Source organism: Esox lucius, chromosome 18 (genome assembly GCF_011004845.1).
Source record: "Esox lucius isolate fEsoLuc1 chromosome 18, fEsoLuc1.pri, whole genome shotgun sequence".
In the NCBI taxonomy this organism is placed as follows: Eukaryota; Metazoa; Chordata; class Actinopteri; order Esociformes; family Esocidae; genus Esox; species Esox lucius.
Genome location: NC_047586.1, coordinates 7,175,389 through 7,195,353, shown reverse-complemented (window position 1 = coordinate 7,195,353; position 19,965 = coordinate 7,175,389). Strand labels below are relative to the sequence as shown.

General features: G+C 42.8%; 1 protein-coding gene across 4 annotated transcripts in view; it reads left to right on the top strand.

Annotated features, from left to right (window-relative positions):
* The first annotated feature begins 5,078 nt into the window (after positions 1–5,078).
* The window catches only part of LOC105017840 (filamin-A-interacting protein 1), a 29,185-nt gene continuing 14,298 nt past the window's right edge, over positions 5,079–19,965 (top strand). For 3 of the 4 annotated variants that reach the window (XM_010882764.5, XM_013138669.4, XM_010882762.5), the window contains exons 1-4: positions 5,079–5,485; positions 16,998–17,276; positions 19,009–19,185; positions 19,415–19,593. In XM_010882764.5, coding sequence (XP_010881066.2) covers positions 17,004–17,276; positions 19,009–19,185; positions 19,415–19,593 — 629 coding nt within the window. In that variant the 5' untranslated portion in view covers positions 5,079–5,485; positions 16,998–17,003. Of the gene's footprint in view, positions 5,486–16,544; positions 16,640–16,997; positions 17,277–19,008; positions 19,186–19,414; positions 19,594–19,965 lie in introns of all 4 variants that reach the window. The other variant, XM_010882763.5, reaches the window with a different exon arrangement.

The window sequence follows — 19,965 nt, the reverse complement described above, 5'->3', positions numbered from 1 at the left end:
TTATACTTTAGTACATTTTTTATAATTTATAATGTTTCCTAGATCTCAGAGATATACACATAGTTCCTTGGATTTCCTGGCTTGGTTTTTGTTCTGACATTCACAGTGAAGCTTGGGACCTTTTACAGACATGGGTGCCTTTCTAAATGATGTCACAGGTGGACTCCAATCAAGTTCTACAGACATCTCAAGAATGATCAAAGGGCACATTATGAATCTGAGCACAATTTGGATTGCCATGGCAAGGGGTCTGAATACTTATATACCTGAGATATTAAAGTTTTTTTAGATGATCACAAATGCCTCAAAACGTGTTTTTTCACTTTGACATTATGGGATATTATGTGTTGATTTGTGACAAAAAATGCATGTAGCCTTTTAAAACGTAAGGCCCCCATATCTGAAGACGTTATGGACTGACCCTATTCAGTTCAGTCCAATAGGAGAATGGTTGCCCCTATCTGTGAAAACAGGTGTGTCTGCTTAATATCTTGCCTTTTCAGCTAACTACAATGACTGACTAAAATTTTTTCCATTACATCTAAACTATTAAATAATCAAATGTAGAGGAGGGTTAATGTAGAGCAGGGTTACTAGAGGAGGGTTATTTCCACCAGGTCCCCCTATTTTACATTAGATACACCCCCCTCCCTAAAATAAAAACACAAATCCCCCAAAAACAGCAACAAGCATATTCATTTAATGTGTTATATTTGATTAGTTCTACCATTAGTTTGGGGGGGGGGGGGGGCTAAGCTAACTAGTTCGCAATGTTTAACTGACAGTGAATTAAGTTCAGTTGTCTTGTTTGGACACTATCAATCAATCAATCAATCAAATGTATTCATAAAGCCCTTTTTACAACAGCAGTTGTCACAAAGTGCTTTTACAAAAACACCCAGCCTTAAACCCCAAGGAGCAAACAACAGTAGTGTTGAATTGCACTATGGCATCTGAGTTAGATAGTATTTAATGCATTTTCATTAAAGTGGTTAATCAGTTATGAATTCCAAACAAAATGTGGAGAAAAGGGGCCTGAATGCTTTCCAAAGGCAGTGTAGGCAAAACAATAGCTCAAGAGAAAGATTCAGACCATGATAACCATCTTGAAGTATAGGAAGTATGCGGAGGCCCTGACTCAATTGTTGGTAATGACTGGCACTTTGGTTTCCGCTCCTGGTGCATTAGCAGGGCAGGGAACATTTTATCTATAGCCTCAGTTATAAGCAGCATGTACCATCAGGTTTCATGTTCCGGAAAGATTAAAAAGAAAAAAAACAATACATTTCCAGATGTCGTTCATTGCTGTTAGGCTACATTTCAGGATGAAGATTAAAGGTGGGTATAATCAATGAAAAGAATAGCAGAATATTAGGACAGTATAGTGGTTAGAGGGCAGATGTAGCTCACATGATTATCTGAACTACTAGATAACTAGATAACAGCATGGTCCGTTTCACAGCCATGTCTCAAGTGACTTGTGTTTTCTTTCTATTTATAAAAATATATTTTTATTCTTTTTCTGACAGGAAAGTGGTGAAAGAGGGAGTTTTTTTGTTGTTGATAAAAGAGCATTAGGCGGTATTCTAACCTACTGCATCAGTTCATACGCACGGACGGCAGTGGCCCAGACCGCTGACATGCCCTAGAGCACAACTCATGTTAACCAACACTGAATGTGAATTCAGGGACTAAAAATATAGAATGATCGTTTTAAAACAACAACCATGAAATTGCACAATGACTTTAACTTAATTGAGGTGTGTGGGTGATGTTGACATTCAAGTACAATTTAATGGTTTCTAACCAAAACGCAAAACTTCATATCCTAGAGTTGGAAAGTGACCTGTTTGCTTTTATTTTTTATTTCCTAATCACAGATATTTCAGAGATAATCATGTTTTTTTTTTGTTGTTGTTTTTTGTTGTTGCAAGATGCTACTGCGTTTCTGCCAGGATTTTACACAAATGTAACAAACAATACTTATAAAGGATAAATATCATTTTATATATGTGTGATACATTCATTTGCGTTTTGAAAATCCATCACTCGGTGGCCATTATAATCTCAGGTTAAGTTCGCGCAGGGTAAATCTTATTTCTATGCGGGTGTTCACTATTGCAAACGTGCATTCGCGTGCCGGGGGCAAATCAACAGACTACTGCAGATTTAGTTTATGCGCGAAAAGCTATATCTTAATTTTCATATACCCTTTTCGAATAATTGCCATTTATTTTTTAACAATGTTTTGAATCAATTAAAAACATGAATAAAACACAAATAACAGAACAGGCTTAAGCATCATTAGATTTTTGGTTATGTTCAGATAAAAAGTCAGATTCTGGAAGAGCGAGGTTTATTGGATTAATTGGAAAGACTGAATATCTGATAAGACCTTTAGCGTGTAATATAGAGATGTAGCCCAATCATATTGAAGTAGAAAGTAATGGTTTATAAACCCCTTCCTCTTTATATGAAAGTAATCAGATTAGGTTACTGAGTTTGAGTAATCAAAAAGTTATGTTACTGATTACAAATGTGGACAGGTAACTTGTAACTGTAAGGGATTACATTCAAAAAGTGACCTACCCTGCCCACACCTGTGGCACCTGTGTATAAATAGTCAATGAGTTTGTTAGCGCTCACATGGAGCATACAGTGAGCAAGCTAGATACTGAGCCATGGGGAGCAGAAAAGAACTGTCAAAAACTGTGCAGCAAGGTAATGGAAAAAAAAAAGTATATTAAAAGATACCCAAAGCCTTGCAAATCCCAGTCAGTTCTGTTCAATCACTTATTAAGAAGTGGAACATTCGGGGATCTCTTGATACCAAGCCAAGGTCAGGTAGACCAAGAAACATTTCTGCCAAAACTGCCAGAAGAATTGTTTGGCATACAAAGAAAAACCCACAGGTAACCTCAGGAGAAATATAGGCTACTCAGGAAAAAGACTGTGTTTTTTTTTTCAAGGAGCACAATACGAGGATACTTCAACAAAAATGAGCTGCATGGTCGAGTTGCCAGAAAGAAGCCTTTACCGCGCCAATGCCACAAAAAAGCCTGGTTACAATATGCCCGACAACACCTTGACACACCTCACAGCTTCTGTCACACTGTAATTTGGAGTGACGAGACCAAAATATGTTTGGAGAGGGGTCAATAAGGCCTACAGTGAACAGAATACCATCCCCAGTGTGAAGCATGGTGGTGGCTCACTGATGTTTTGGGGGGGGTGTGAGCTCTGAAGGCATGGGGAATCTTATGAAAATGTATGGCAAGATTTATGCAGAAAATTATCAGAAAATACTGGCAGACTATTTGCATTCTTCTACACGAAAGCTGCGCATGGGACGCTCTTGGACTTGGGATGGAATGCTCCAAGCATGCTGCGCATGGGACGCTCCAGCACGGTAATGACCCTCCAGTGGTTACTGGAGAAAAAGGTGAAGGTTCTGGAGAGGCCATCACAGTCTCCTGACCTTAATATCATCAAGCCACTTTGGGGAGATCTCAAACATGCATACATGCAAGACGACCAAAGACTGTGCATGACCTGGGGGCATTTTGCCAAGACAACTATTTCAAAAGACTGCACGCTGTCATTGATGCTAAAGGGGGCAATACACAGTATTAAGAACTTAGGGTATACAAACTTTTGAACAGGGGTCAGTTCATTTTTTTCTTTGTTGCCATGTTATGTTTTATGATTCTGCCATTCTGTTATGACCTACAGTTGATTTTGAATCCCATAAGAAATAAAAGACATGTTTTGCCTGCTGGCTCATGTTTTCTTTACAAATGGTTCATATATTACCAATTCTCTAAGGGTATGCAAACTTTCGATCACAATTGTAAACCCCAAATCATGCACTTTTCCTAATGTAGTGCAATACATTTGACCTGGGCACACAGGGCACACTTTTTATAGAATCCAATGGGCTTGGGTCAAAAGGAATGCACTACACACTGTAAGAATATAGGTTTTCAGTTCGGGCCAAATCCAGACGCCATATTTCAACAAGTAGACATAGCAACTCTGCGCCGGTCTGAAGTTCCGGCTTTCATCTGTCATAGAAGCGGTTTGATTTATTGAACGATAGGTTCGTTTTATTGGAAAGAGTTGACAAGATGTTGCAGTTACAATTTTCTATATCATTGGCGAGTGTTGATGTGGCTGGAGTTACTCACAAGGTGAATGTTTATATTATCTGAGTACCATGACTTCAAAGAAAGATGTGCTGTTCAACTGGCTCCAGTGTGAAAGCCATTCTAAATTAAAACTTGAACACAGTCATACACCCCTACCCAATAAAGTGACCACACTTTGGTGTCAACAGAGCCCATGTTTAAGACTAGATGTCATGTTTGTGAAGAAGCAACAGAACTCTCACTAGAACGAATCCCTGCTATGGATTTAGAATGCCTGGTTTTGACGTTTTATTGGGAACAAATGTACTCGCATTTATTCATCTATTTGCTTAATCGTTTTTTTCTGTTAAAACACACTGTCATTGGTTGAACCTTTTTAGGGAAGAACTGCTCGACAGGAAAATAGATGAATATTAGATTTAAAACTGAAACAAAAGCTGAAGCACAGCCGGTAAGCCTGTGTTATTTACCTGTGATTCTGAACCACTAACCGGAGACTGAGCCCTCCTTCATAACCCTGCTGCAACTCTGGTGGGAGTGGTTGTTGGGATAGTTCAGCTGTCTGAGGGGCTTGGAAAACTCTCGGTCAATCTGCTCAGCTGCTAACACCCATGAGTGACTGAGACCACTTGTTAAATATAGCCCAGACAGACTCCACTAAACACATAGTTCTGTACTCTCCTGCCCAGGAACAAAAGGGGAAAGGCAGGGTCCTGGCTAGTAAAAGGCTAATCTCAGTTAATATACTGTAGTCTGTTCTCCATCAAACTACAGATAGCAGCATTTCAAGTGTGAAGGGACATTTGAAATAAAAGTAGAATTTGAAGAAGAGCAGCCCTGGTCCTCTTGTCTGCTGGTCTCCCTCTCTCTCTCTCCCTCTCTATCTATATATCAGTCTGGCTCTCTCTCCCATTCTCCCTCTTTGTCTCTCTCTGTCTCTCTCCCACTCTCTCTCTCTTTATTTCTCTCTCGCTCACTTGCTCACTCACTCTTCCTCTCAGTATGAAAGACTCTGCTGGCCCAAACGTCTGGAGAGCACAAAGCTGGGTGTTTATCTTCAGACAGCTCTTGCATTGCCTCTGGAACCTTGAGAGGAGTGAGGAGGAGATTCAAAAATTCAAAACAGTTTAGAGGGGAAAGGACTGATAAAAAATCTACCTTAGACATGGTCTCTTTTTGTCAGGGTAACTGAAAACATTGAGACATTCAAGGTAACTGAAAACATTGAGACATTCAAGGTAACCGAAGACATTGAGACATTCAAGGTAACCGAAGACATTGAGACACAGGGGAGATTTGACCTTTTGACCTGAGGTTTGTGTCAGCTGTTACCACAGGTAAGAACAATGCCACATCTGCTTTTCTTAATAATAGGAAATGAATGAACATGAAAGAAATGTCACCCTTGTGGAATACAACAATGTTGTCCTTTCTTATTGGTATAGTGGAACAAATATTGACATTTTGTCATTTCTTTTTGTCATTTGTGTATTTCATGAATGGCTTGCGTCTGCTGAACTATGGGTTGTGTTGCCTCACGCTCTTACGTCCTGTCCAGGCTCAGCTCAGGAAATGGTACATTAGCAGGCATTAATTGATTACATCTTTTACCAGAAGAAAGCTTTAGCTCCCTCTCTCTAGAGGATGCATTAAATGTACAAATACCAGAATGTGAGAGTAGAGAGAAAATCATGGTAAATTAGGGCCAGTGACAGCAGATTAACTTTCTCAGTAAAATGTGACTGGTTGGAACGTGTTCGCGTTGAATCAAAGTAGAACTTAAGTAGTGTTCAAGACCACCTCTTATCAAAATGGGACGCATGCATGACAGACAAAAATAAATTCTGGGCTCTTCGAGTGAGACTTTTTCTCGTGCCAAAACAACAGCTTCTGATGAGAGATTCCCTGAGAGAATCCGGGTTTGAATGCCCCACACCCAAGTAGTAGTGGCCCTCCTCCGACCCCCACCACTGTGAGTCCACTCTGTGGTAACATACCCAGGCAGACGCATTCCCAAGAGACGAAGGAACGTTCCAGTAATAATCACTGTTTCCACTGTTTTTGTCGTACGTCGTTTTGAATTGGAAGAAGACATCTTTCCCTTTGTGATGACACCATGAATGTCCGCTGCCCATTTGAATTTGGTTGTGCTTTGGTGTCGTTACGTCATTATCGTCAGCTTTTGGAACTCCACCCACAAATCCTGTTTGTGATCTGTGGGATGTTAAATGGTCATACTATCTATTGTCTTTTGTAATGGTCCCCTGGGATGTGTAGCAGTTTGTTTAGAAATATTTTCGAGGCTCTCAGGGTTTTTGGCAGGGTTGTTTTCAGTACCCCTTGCCTTCATAGATATATCAGCAATTATTGTATCTTCCTATCATTTTCTATCATTTTCACATTTGAAGGGATTTTAAACCATTTCTTCATACAGAAACTATCCAGACCCTTGAGATCTTTCGTATCTAGATAACCCTTTTCAATTCAAATAACAATTGGATTCCAGTTCAGAGACGAAGATGGTCGTTGTAAAAGTTTGATTTTGTCACCAACCAGTTCATTATTTCGATGTGTGGTTGGGGTCATTGTTTTACTGGAAGATCCATTTGCAGACAAGTTTCAATCTCTTGGTAGAGGCAACCAGGTTTAATAACCCCAAAACGCCTAAATACGTTCTTTCACAAGCTGTATAATGGTACATATCTGTAGATACTGTAGAAGCGGACTTGCCATTCAAAATCTTCAATGTTGTAACCATTTTGTATTCCTGCAATTTGTTCCTGCAATTTGTGAGAATGCTTAGGAGTGACATTCATTTTTCCACCAACTGTTATGAGGATAAAATTATAATTCATGTTTATTTAATAAAGTCTTGCTAATTACATTTATTGTTTATTTTAGACCGACATCTTTATTAAGGGTATAAATAATTGTATGTGTGTCTATGTGTGTATGTGAGTTAGTGTGTGTGTGTGTATATATATATATATATATATATATATATATATATATATATATATATATACATCTATAGATGTAACTGGCTGCATACTGCAGACAGTGCCTTCAATAGGTTTTCAGAACCCTTGACTTTCTACACCTTTTGTTGTTTTTAGAACTGTGTGCCAATCTATTGAAAATGAAAAGCTGAAGTATTCAATGTACAAAGACCCTTAATTCAGTACTTTGTAGAAGCACATTTCACATCAATCACAGCTTTGAGTCTGCTTGGGCATGACTCAAAGCAAGTCTGCTTGGGCACACCAGGATTTAGGCAGTTTCTCCCATTCTTTCTAGTGGATTCTCTCAAGGTCTGTCAGACTGGATGGGGAGCAACAGTGAACTGGGATCATAGATGTCCAGTGGGGTTCAAGTCCAGGCTTTGGATGGGCCACTCGAGAGCACTGACAGACCTGTCCCAAAGCCAATCCAACATTGTCATTGTGTGCTTCGGATCATTGTCTTCCCTAAATCCTGACCAGTTTCCCAGTCACTGCCACTGAGAAGCATTTCCATAGCATGATTCTCCTACCACCATACTTGACCGTGGGAATGTTATTAGCCAGTTTATGAGCTCAACTTTGTTTTTGCCAGGCGTAGCATTTGTTTGATTTTGGTCTTATCTGACCAGAGAATATTTTTCCTCATTCTCTGTGTCCTTCAGGCGACATTGTCATATGCCTTTCACTCAGGAGTGGCTTCCATCCAACCTCACTACAATAAAGACCTGATTGATGCACTACCGCAGAGATGGTTGTCCTTCTGGCATTTGAGGTCTCTTAAAGTAGCCATTGGGTTTTTCATCATCTCCCAGACCAAGACCATTCTATCCTGGTTACTAGTAAAAGCCTTGGTGGTTCTAAACATCTTCCATTTCACAATGATGGAGTCCACTGTGTTCTGGGGAACTTTCAGTGCTTTAGCATATTTTTACAACCTCCAGATCTATGTCTCAACACAATTCTGCCTATGGAAAGTCCTTTGCACTTCATGGCTTGGTTTTTTGCTGTTACATGCACTGTGAGAAAGTGATGTCTGGGTACATTATGAAGGCACTGTAAGGTAAGTATGATAGTTTTACATGGATCCCGCAAACACAGTGTATTGAAAGGCACGTTGGCTAGGTATCATTACAACTCATGACACCATAAATAACAACAAAACCAAAATGAATCCCCCATCTCTAACAAGCCTGAATGAGCTTGAGGGAGTGCACTTAAACAGATTACTGGCTGGTTATTTGGGTATTACCGATAAGCAACTTAATGACAACCTGCAGACGCCGCCCCTCCTTCTTTTCCTCACATTGTCACACCGCATTCCCTTGTGCTTCTGTAAGTCTGTCAGCGGTTTGCCTCCATATCATCTACTTAACTAAGTGTTTGTGGCATTACTTCATCATTTGCCACAGCCCAAGTGATAAGACAGCGAACCATGAGATCACCAAGCTAATTCAGCTCAGCAATATTCCAGTGAGGCGAAACAGCAGAGCAAGGCCTGAGTGGCCTCATGTTTTTCTTCATAACAACAGCACTGCTGTTCCCATGACAGCAAAATAGGGGACTAGAGGGAGATTAATTGCATTGTTTACAGGATGATGAGATGTACGAAATACTGACAGATCACCAAAAAATATTGTGAATAAAATGTGACTATATGTTATGATTTGAGAGAATAACCCACTGTTAGCTGATTGTTGTCTTGATGAGAGGATATCATGGATTGATCAAATGACCCACGGCTAGCCAAACGTTGAATGAATATGAGGATCTGATGGTTTGATTAAGTCACCCACTGTAAGCCAAATTTTGACTTGATATGAGGCTATCACATTAAATAACCCATTGTTAGCCAATTCTTCAATGGGTATGAGGATGTGCCCTTTTGATTCAATAACCCACTGTCAGCCAAACCATGAGTGGAAATGAGGATATGATTGTTTGATTAAATAACCCACTGTTAGCCAAACATTGACTGGATATGAAGATGTGATGGCTGATGGTATAATTAAATTACCCACTGTTTGGCAAACATTGACTGGACATGAGTATATGATGGTTTGAGTGCATAACCGACTGTTAGCCACATGTTGACAGGATATGAGGATATGATGGTTTAGGGGTATTCCCCAGTGATCCCCAGATGTTGACTGGATATGAGGATATGATGGTTTAGGTGTGTTCCCCAGTGTTAGCAAGACGCTGACTGGATATGAGGATATGATGGTTTAGGGGTATTCTCCAGTGTTAGCCAGATGTTGACTGGATATGAGGATATGATGGTTTAGGGGTATTCCCCAGTGTTAGCCAGACGCTGACTGGATATGAGGATATGATGGTTTAGGGGTATTCCCCAGTGATCCCCAGATGTTGACTGGATATGAGGATATGATGGTTTAGGTGTGTTCCCCAGTGTTAGCAAGACGCTGACTGGATATGAGGATATGATGGTTTAGGGGTATTCTCCAGTGTTAGCCAGATGTTGACTGGATATGAGGATATGATGGTTTAGGGGTATTCCCCAGTGTTAGCCAGACGCTGACTGGATATGAGGATATGATGGTTTAGGGGTATTCCCCAGTGATCCCCAGATGTTGACTGGATATGAGGATATGATGGTTTAGGGGTATTCCCCATTGTTAGCCAGATGTTGACTGGATATGAGGATATTATGGTTTAGGTGTGTTCCCCAGTGTTAGCAAGATGCTGACTGGATATGAGGATATGATGGTTTAGGGGTATTCCCCAGTGTTAGCCAGATGTTGACTGGATATGAGGATATGATGGTTTAGGGGTATTCCCCAGTGTTAGCCAGACGCTGACTGGATATGAGGATATGATGGTTTAGGGGTATTCCCCAGTGTTAGCCAGATGTTGACTGGATATGAGGATATGATGGTTTAGGGGTATTCCCCAGTGTTAGCCAGATGTTGACTGGATATGAGGATAGGATGGTTTAGGGGTATTCCCCAGTGTTAGCCAGATGTTGTGGGTGCTCTTACATCCACAAGGGTGTGTCTTACAGAACATGGTCAGTCAAGGGAAACCTTGAATTACCAGCATGCTATTTAACATTCCATATCAGCCCACCCTTACAGTGAAATCAGCCAAACTGCCCACACACTGGAGCAGAGCCGAAGGTGTGGTGCATGATGGGATGTGCAGCCCCTTACCCCACGCCCCGGGACACATTCACACATCCCCAGATCCTTCTGTCATTATCAGTTTAAACAGGCTGCATTAGAATAATTTCCATGGCAGAATCTCAGTCCAAGCCCACAGGAGAGGGATAGCAGAAGATTTGGTTCAGCTGACCAATGTAAGAGCAGTGGTGCTGTGTGTTTTCATCTGGAGGCTGAAACACTCACCCAAACGAGTGATGAGAACATAACAAATCGTTACTGATTAAAAGCTTCCTAAAATTGTATCACGCCGTCAGTAAAGAATGATGTTTTCTGTAAATCTACCTATGGACAATTCAGTGAGCTGTATTATTTTCTTATTGTAAACAATTGTCTTTCCTGACTTTCCTATGAACTACGACAACACATGTTTGCAGGGGAACCATTGACAACCAGAACATTGGATGTTTCATGGTTAGGGAGAAAATAGGCTGCGAACATCAAAATAATAAAACACAGTCAGCAATAATCTCTTCAGTCCACATTATATCCTCCCACTCTCTTCCTCTGTCTTTCTTTGCTGTAACTTTGTCACCCACGTTATAAGGGGGGAGAGATTTCCCTGTTGTTGGCCAGTTTTATCTGAAACTAGTCATCTTGAAAGTGAACTGCATCTGGCCAGTGATGTCAGTTTGCTGAATGTAAAACCACTGGCTAAGTCTTAGCACATTGGCTTCTGAAGACATATTCAAAATGGACATATATCTTGCTCACAAATTGTCACTGAATAAGAACTAAATGGAATTGTGAGTGGAATGGCATAACAGTTATTAGTCGTCATCAATCACTGTGAACGATGCCAAAACTGGCTTAGAAATGGAAACATGGCTATTGAAATAATGCCGCAATCACAAGTTGAAGCCATGTTTTTAGTCTGTAGTGGTATTCAATTTCTGATGGCAATAGCTTAAAATTAGCCATTTCCATTAAACACTGAGTTTTCTAAGCACTTTACCATGTAATTTCATATTCCATTATAATTCTGTTGCTGTTGGCTTTGGATTGACCATTCAGCTGAACCATCTCTCTTGAGTGAGATCCACCCATGTGGTTTCAGTTTTGGAAACAGTCTGGATTCTGAGAAGCCCTTTCCTTGGCTTGGCCCTGCTAAAAACCTTAAAACCTTGGGCTGGATTCTTGGTGTGAATAGCGTTGAACTTGGTCAATAATTCTATTTTTATGCCAGCCTCTGTTTGAACCCTTGTGCTGTCTGCTCAGCCTGGCTACAGCCTTGTAAGGTGGCAGCTGACAATGTTGGGCAACTTTGCCAAAGGATGCAGGTCATTGACTCAGATAGACAATAAACAACTTTATTCGCTGTGTGAATCATAGCAGTCTCTTCTGTGAATGCATTCTGTCCAGCTCCAGTGTTGGAAGTGTTATGGATTGTAATATAGCATGTATGAGTATGTAACATCTGCTGGTGGCCTCAGCATGTGCAACCACAGGCCAGGGGGCCCGATTAAGATGGACCCAGTGATATTCCACTGTACCCGTTAGGCCAGGGGCCAGATTCAGATGGACTCAGTGATATTCCACTGTACCTGTCAGGCCAAGGGCCAGATTCAGATGGACCCAATCATATTCCACTGTACCCGTCAGGCCAGGGGCCAGATTCAGATGCACTCAGTGATATTCCACTGTACCTGTCAGGCCAAGGGCCCGATTGAGAAGGAACCAGTCATATTCCACTGTACCCATCAGGCCAGGGGCCCGATTGAGAAGGACCCAGTCATATTCCACTGTACCCATCAGGCCAGGGGCCCGATTGAGAAGGAACCAGTCATATTCCACTGTACCCGTCAGGCCAGGGGCCCGATTGAGATGGACCCAGTTATATTCCACTGCACCCATCAGCACTAAATCAGGCTATAAATGCGTGATATTAATAAGCGACAACAACGCGGCACAGCATGTTGAGATCTGCAGAGTTCCATATACACCACGGCAAGCTGTCCGCATATGTCCAGTAAAATAGTATATTAGCGTTTTGGATGTTTTTATTTGGTGTGATACCATATAACTACCACAGTATTAAATTAAACATTGCAATGTGGAATTTGTGACTAAACCAGACGCATGTGACCAGATGTCCACACTGGCTTTAACCTCACTATAACTGGTCTCTGCTCTGTGCACCCAAACCTGTGGAGACACTTTTCCTTCCACGACAGAGTTTTGTTCTACCACCTTGATCTGGAGCCCCTGTCATTTATGACCCTACCCTGACCTTTGTTCAAAAGAGTTTCTGGGCCAGAAGGAATGGTGGGAGAATTCACGGAACAGACAGATTGCCCTCTTCCTGAACTTATGCACCTACAAGAGTCAGACGTGAACAAACTTTAAACTACTGCAACCAATCAGATTCTTCCCCAGAGGTTAGCGGGGTTTGGTATGCAGAGTATCTCTTTGTTGCCTGTAGGGGCTCCAATCAAGCTGTGTTCTCATTAGAAGTGAGTCACTTGAACTTTGTTTTAGTTTGTTTCTCCCCTCCCTGCTGGTAGCGGTATACCTAATGACGGTGACAGCTGAACTCGTGAGAACAGCATGATCCAAATCAGACGCCGAAATAGATATCACTCAATCATCTCATAAACAAAGTGCCACGCTGTATTAGGTTCCCATGCTGCACACAGCTCTGAGACCTACCCTGTCCTCTAGCACTGTTTCCCAATCCTGGTCCTGGGGACCTGAAGGGTTGCACGTTTTATTTTTTGCCACAGCACTCACACACCAAATTTGGGTCCCCAGGACCAGGATTGGGAAACAGTGCGCAGGGTTGCCAAGAAAGCACACAACACGATATTTAGCTTTTTTAAATGGGGCAAAATCTACTCAGTGTATTTTTGTCATCTGACCTCCAAATGGTGTAGTAGAAGAGGAGGCTAGTGCACACGGCCAGCGTCATGCAGGTTATTGGGGTTGGCGACTGAATGTGTAGCCTTGTTGCACTCTAGCAACTCCTTTGGCGTCTTGGGTGGCTGTGAGCTCAGTCAAGTTAAAGCGCTGGAGAGTTTCCTCCGGCGTATAAAGATTCTGGTTAAGACTAGAACTAGAACCGCATAGTAGATGTGCTTAAGGAGAAACAAATCTCGAGATTGACTAGTCCAATGGGAGTCGCTGCGATGAATTAGGGCCTTAATCAGAAATTCGATGCCATGAAATTGGAGAGAAAAACGGGGTAAAAATAAATACAAAGCACATCTTCAGAGGAGTCATAATAGCTGCGACACATCTATGGTCAAGTTAAGCCTCTGAATTAAGCTATGCTGTCTTTTCTTCCCTTCATGCTAAGTGAGTTATTACAGCAGTACTGGACTGGATCCTCATAATATAAATTCTTTCTTCAAAATGTTCCTCTTTCCATATTTAGTCACAATGGGAGTCCTCAGTCGCATGCATGGCTGCATCAAATTCCATTTCAAAGGCCTTTCTTATGAAAAGCTACAAAATCAAGTGGGATGAATTTGGACCAGTGCCAGCAACAGTCAGTATCTAGTTTTACAGGCTTTTCTAGGAGAGCACTTCGACATACAACTTGTTCCACATTAAAGTCGCCCTCATAACACCTGATCCTACTGGAAAACTTCCATTAATGAAATTCCATTTTTGTAATTTAGCAGGCATTCTTATCTAAAGGTCCCCAGTTAGTGTATTCATCTTAAGATGGCTACACAGAACAACCTTATAGCTTGTGTAAGTACACTTTTATTCAAATTAGCTATCAGCAAAGGCAATGCAAGAAGCAGGTGGGGGTTAATGTGGAATGTTAGTTCATGCAAGCCAAGGGTTAATATTTGGGACCCTGGGGGGCTGGGTTGTCTGACATCAGGAAGTATTGGACGGATAAGCGGAAATGCTTGACGACCACCATGAGAGAAACTAGCAGATGGGGCATCTATAATACCAGGATGTAATATTGTCAGCCTGCCAGTAAGCTGTTTAAGCTGTTCGTACGTATTATATATTACATCCATTAAAAGTCACTGTTAACAGCCTCATCCCACGTCACTAATCTTTGTTTCCCAGATTAGGTGCACTGTCACAAGGCCTATAGGTGAATGTGAGAGAAGAGAACACGTGCCCCTAAATATCCGCCATGTTGTTTTCATAAATAGCAGAGCTCTTTGGCTGTCACAGGGTGTAGCAAAACCTCAGACAAATGTGCATGGAGAATCATCAGCAACGAATAAACCACTATGCGATCATGTGCGCACCTCAGCCCTGTCCGACAGGCAGCAGCAAAGATTTACTGGTGGCTGGCGTGCGAGTTCTACAGCTGTGGAGTAAAATATCAGCACTGGCATCGGTTTAGAATGCTGATGGCTTATAAAGTGATAGCCTTCTGGAGTTCCAAATTCTGGATCCCACTGCACCAGTAGAAGGATGGGTCCCCTATAAATACCCTGAAAACGTCCCCAGTGGACAGCTGTGCAGCCTGAAGTCCGGGCTAGTGGTCCTGCCCTTCTTTACCTCCTTATTTTCGTATGCAGAGAATTCGCAGAGGGTACGTCTCAAATGAACGCTGATCCCTTATTTCGTGCCCCGCAGTGCCTGGACAGAAGGATGCAGTACGGGGGATTGCTTGCAATTTGTACCGAAGCTGTCCCAGGTTTTATCAAGGCTGAGGTGTTAGCTGGGACCCCAGCCTGACGTGGTCGCATCTACAGAAACCTAGGGGCTCAGTGAAGATGAATTGTCAGTGCATATGTTGCTCTCAGTGGTCATTCGGCAAAGCCAAATGCTAATTTGTGACACTGGGAAAAGTTTTTAGGAAATGAACATACTCAATGAGGAAGTGTTTCTTGTTAACACAGGTGTCATTTTTACCGTCACGGTTCACATACATTCCCTATAATCAGCATGTGAATCATCATTTAGAGGAAAGAAGTTGTGAAAAACAGGAAATAACTTCACTGTCATTGAAGAGACAGAAGAGAACAAATGTCTCAGGTTACACTTTATTTTGAGCCCCAATTTTCATACTATCAACAAACATTCAACTAATTATCTGTTGATAAGGCAACTTCTTGGTAAGGTTAAGGTTATGTTTAAAATAACATTTAGGGTAAGGGTTAAGGTTAGGATTAGGATAAAGTTTGTGGTAAAGGTTAGGGTGTGTAGATAGTTACTTAAAGTGTTACTGTAACTTGTAATAGCAGACTTCATATTGTATTAATTATATTATAAAAATTGCTACCCTTTCCCATGAGCTTGTTTAAGATATTCAATAAAGGATCCTTAAGTGAACAACCTTCAGTCTGCCTTTAACATGGGCTTTTTATACACAGGAAAATAAAGCCAAGACTTGGTTTTGGTTAGAATCAAACTGACAGTCAAAATGAAGTCGGCTCCATGACCATTCCCTGGGAGTCCTTGGCTTCTCCCCTGAAACAACTATTAATAACGCCCAGCTCCGAAGTGGCTGCTACCATTTTAGCTGCCAGGATTCTCTCAGTCTGAGTCAGACACTGCTTTCATCAGAGGCTACGCCACCTTGGGGAACTCTGGGCCCCTGTTCAGATGCACCGTTCTCATCTCGTTCTTTCCCCCCTCTCTGAGGTCTCTGTGAGTGTTGCCGGGACTGTTGTCGTGTTTGTATGCCGTCATTCTGGCTGGCACTGGCCCAAAGTGTGACTCCCCTTATGAGAGCTAATTATTTTAATTCACACGGAACTTGTACTTAATAGAAAATGTTTCTGTTATGAGTATTTTTTTGTGGTCTGAATTTTTTCACAAGCTGGCAGCACTGACCCATTCCTCTGTGGGTTGTCACTGCAGAAGTACAACAAACACACTGGTCTGATCAATGTCCAATCAAGGCCAGGCATGCTGTAGCTTAGCATTTGCCTGGCGTTTGATGATGGACAGAGGGACTCTGCCTCTTGCTGTTAAGACAATGGAAACAATAGATCTGACTTGGCACAGCTGGGTTCCAAGAGCTCTTGGCCAGGAAAAGTCCTCCCTGCTCTTAGATTATTAGTATGGAATGCAGTGTTCAAGTAGCAATGAAAGCAATAACTTACCCACTCCAGACACTGTGGATAGAAGACAAATATTATGTACTTTGAAGTACAGCAGGAATCACACAGGGCATTAGTCAGTGGTGAAAGAGTAGAAGATCAGAAGGGAATCATGGTTAATACACCACAGTTCTGTAATTAAAACTTAAATGTGGGTGAGATTATGAAAAGTATTATGTTCCCTTTTTTTAGCTTTACCGGTCAATTGTGTGCGACTGTCGCCCAAACGAGATCTACTCTGGAGAAACATTTGCAAAACCAACTAACCCATTCATAAAGAATGCCAAGTGAGTATGCTAGGTGACCTCATTTCTAATTACAAAAGAATGCAACATTAACACATTATTATGTTGCTCTGCAGAGATAATGACATAGTACAAGACCCAGGCTTCGTAAACAAAACATGATCCTGTTACAGCCAGGAGTTGGTAGAGTCACATTTACCTCCCCAATGACCCCTGTGATCAAAAATAGCTGCTGTCCAAAGCCAGGGAAGAGAACCGTCAGAATACTAATTGTCTTCACACGATTTACAGGCTCCCAGAGGGCCATTTCAATTTATACACGGATGACGTGTCAACTATTCGGGCTGTGGACTCAGAGGGCCTGTTATTTATCTCCTTCCCTCCCCTCACACCCCTGCAGGTGAGAATGAGGTCCAGGAGCAGCACAGCCACGGGGAGCCCAGATGATGGACAGATTAACCAGGTGGCACAACCCACTAAAGCCTTCGCTAAGAAAGCAGAGGAGAACACACCAGAGCTGGTGAAGAGGAAAATGAAAGCCCAGCGAGTGGAGAAAGATAAAGACGGGAGGATGCAGACCCCAGTGATCAGCATCGTACAACGGAAGACAGCGGGGTTGAGGGACCTCTCTAAGGAGGAACTGCTCCGTCTGCTGGGGGTCATGGAGGGAGAGGTGCAGGTGAGAAGTTCTCTCTCTCCAGACATATAGGTTTTTATTTTTCATTTTTCCCCCCTCGAAGATTTTGGTTTGTTTTTCTGTTGAATTGTTCACATTATAGGTCACACTGAAAGTGGGAAAAAGGTTCCGACATGATTCCTCTTTTTTTCTCATTCTTTTACATCACAGAAACTTGGCATTTCAACAGGGGTGTGTAGACTTTTAATATCCACTGTATGTGCGTCGATTGTTTAACCCTGGAGGTCTCCGCTGGCACACGCACACGCGCTGTGGACAAGAACGCGTTTTCTGGCCAACAACCAGGGCCGAGCTTCACAGGCGCCTAACCAACCAGCAGGGGTCACTGTAGTGCAATGCGACAAGGCAGCCCGTTTTAGCCAGTTAGCCCCATCCCACACTGGACCCATGGACACTGTCGGTTTGCCGCTATCGTAACACCTGTTACAATAGTGGCAATAGACGCAGTCTTGGTATGAGACAGTGACATAGGCCCCAGCACCAGATAGCGTCCCACAATGCACTGCCTTTGAACTAGTACACATTATATGGGGTAGGGCGCTGTTTGGGGCACACGCGGTTTCTCCACGGACACTGTGCCGCCGTGTGCCCGCTGGGGTATCTGTGGTCAGCCGTGTTTGAGTGAAAGTCGGCCGGTGGCAACGTGTGGAGGCAACCGGTGGAGTCTCCAGCTGGTGGGAGTTGGCCTCACTGTCAGCAGCTTTCAAAGCGGTTCCACTCTGTAGTGCAGGTCCTGATTAACAGGAAGCAGAGGCCCATGGGGCTTGTCCAGTGTTAATTCTGCTGCTCGTTAGGCTCCCAAACAAAGTTCCATTTAAGAACAAACCGACAGGGAGACGGGGGAATCCGGTGCTCCCAGCAATCTGTCCTCAAACCCTCTCTCGAACTCCCCCTGTTCATCTGGCTGGTCGGTTTTGACGAGCGCATGCTGCCAACTTTCAAGTTTTAATTTGGAATAGAGAACGACAGTTTTCCTCCTCCTACACCCTAATATTGAAATCCAACACTGAGCATGTTGAATTCCAACATGAATCTAATCAAACACTGAAGAAAGGTCAAGTAACACAAGAATGGTCTTGTTCATACTATGTAAATAACATGCTAGTGACGTCCTAGCCCAGCAGTATGACGATCAGTCCACTCTATGAACCATTACTAAGGGGTGAGATGAAGAACATGCTTGTGGTTTCCATCTCCATGCCAGAGTAACCATGTCCAAAATGTTAGCCTTCATAGGGCATCTATTCCCGAGTATGTTTGAGCAAGTAGTGGTCCACTTGTGTTGGGAATAGGGTGGCATTTTGTGAAACAATCTGGGGTATGAGAATTGCATTTGTGGAAGAGCACCCCCTTGTGGGCATAGTTGAGATCACCACCTAGATTTTGCTGTTTCATCTCATTAGCTACCCCACCTTGAGGCAGAGAAAAAATAGCGTTTAATTTGAATAATTGTAAATGATTGGCCCTAGGCTGGACGTTCTCCAACCAATCTGACAGCTTGTGAAATTTAAAGATACTTTGTTTTTATTCATTTCCATGGACAAAAAAACTACAACCTACAAGTCTTAACCAATACTTAAAGCCACAGCAGTCAGGTCACTGAGGTTTGAGTCATCATGTAGAAACAATGACAGGTAATAAGAACAAGGATGTCTTGGTCTCTTAAATGGATCATAGGCAACCTGACATATTTCTCTGCTCCTTGTGCCTGCAGGCCAGAGAAGATATCATCCACATGTTGAAGTCAGAACGCACGAGACCCGAAGCTCTGGAGGCCCATTACGGCTCAGCTGCCCCCATCAAACCCCTACAGGCCCTGCAAAGAGACAGCCTGCTCACCCATAACACAACAACACTCAGGGACGATGTTTACGAGATGCCCATGCAAGAGGTGAGTGCCACTGAATTTATAGAAACCCAAAAATAAATCAAAAACATAGACAGCAGCAGAAGAGGTTGACGTTTGTAATGAATATTCCTGCGAATGGCACCCAATCCCCTTAAGCAGTGAACCTCCGGGCCCTCTTTTAAAAGTATTCCCGCGATGTCGGGACCAGGGTGCCGTTTTGGGACGAAACAATGGTGGTTGTCATTTAAAGACCCTCTAATATGGCGGTCAGTTGGAGCGGCTGGAGGGGAAGCATCGTGAGACCTACAGGCGCATGCTGGAACAGCTGCTGCTGGCCGAGAAGTGTCATCGGCGCACGGTCAACGAGCTGGAGAACGAGAAGCACAAACACACCGACTTCATGAACAAGAGCGATGACTTCACCAACCTGCTCGAGCAGGAGAGAGAGAGGTGAGGTGAGGTGTGTGTGTGTGTGTCAGTGTGTGTTTGTGTCAGTGTGTGTGTCAGTGTGTGCGAACGAGAGAGAGTGCTGCGTCCACGCATGTGAGCACCTTGTGTTCATTACAGAACTAGCTGGGCGCTAATCTGTGCGCTAAGGGGATGTTGACCAACCGGACAGGATGAGGGATTACAGGGAGGTCAGTGCCCGCCATATTGAGTTGGGATCATTATCAGTCCCACACAGTCACACACAACAGCCCTCATCCCTGAGGCCATGCTAGAGTGGCATGCACACGCGCACACACACACACACACACACACACACACAGACCCCCTCACGCATAAACACACACACACACAATCGAGCTGCTCTGCCCAAGC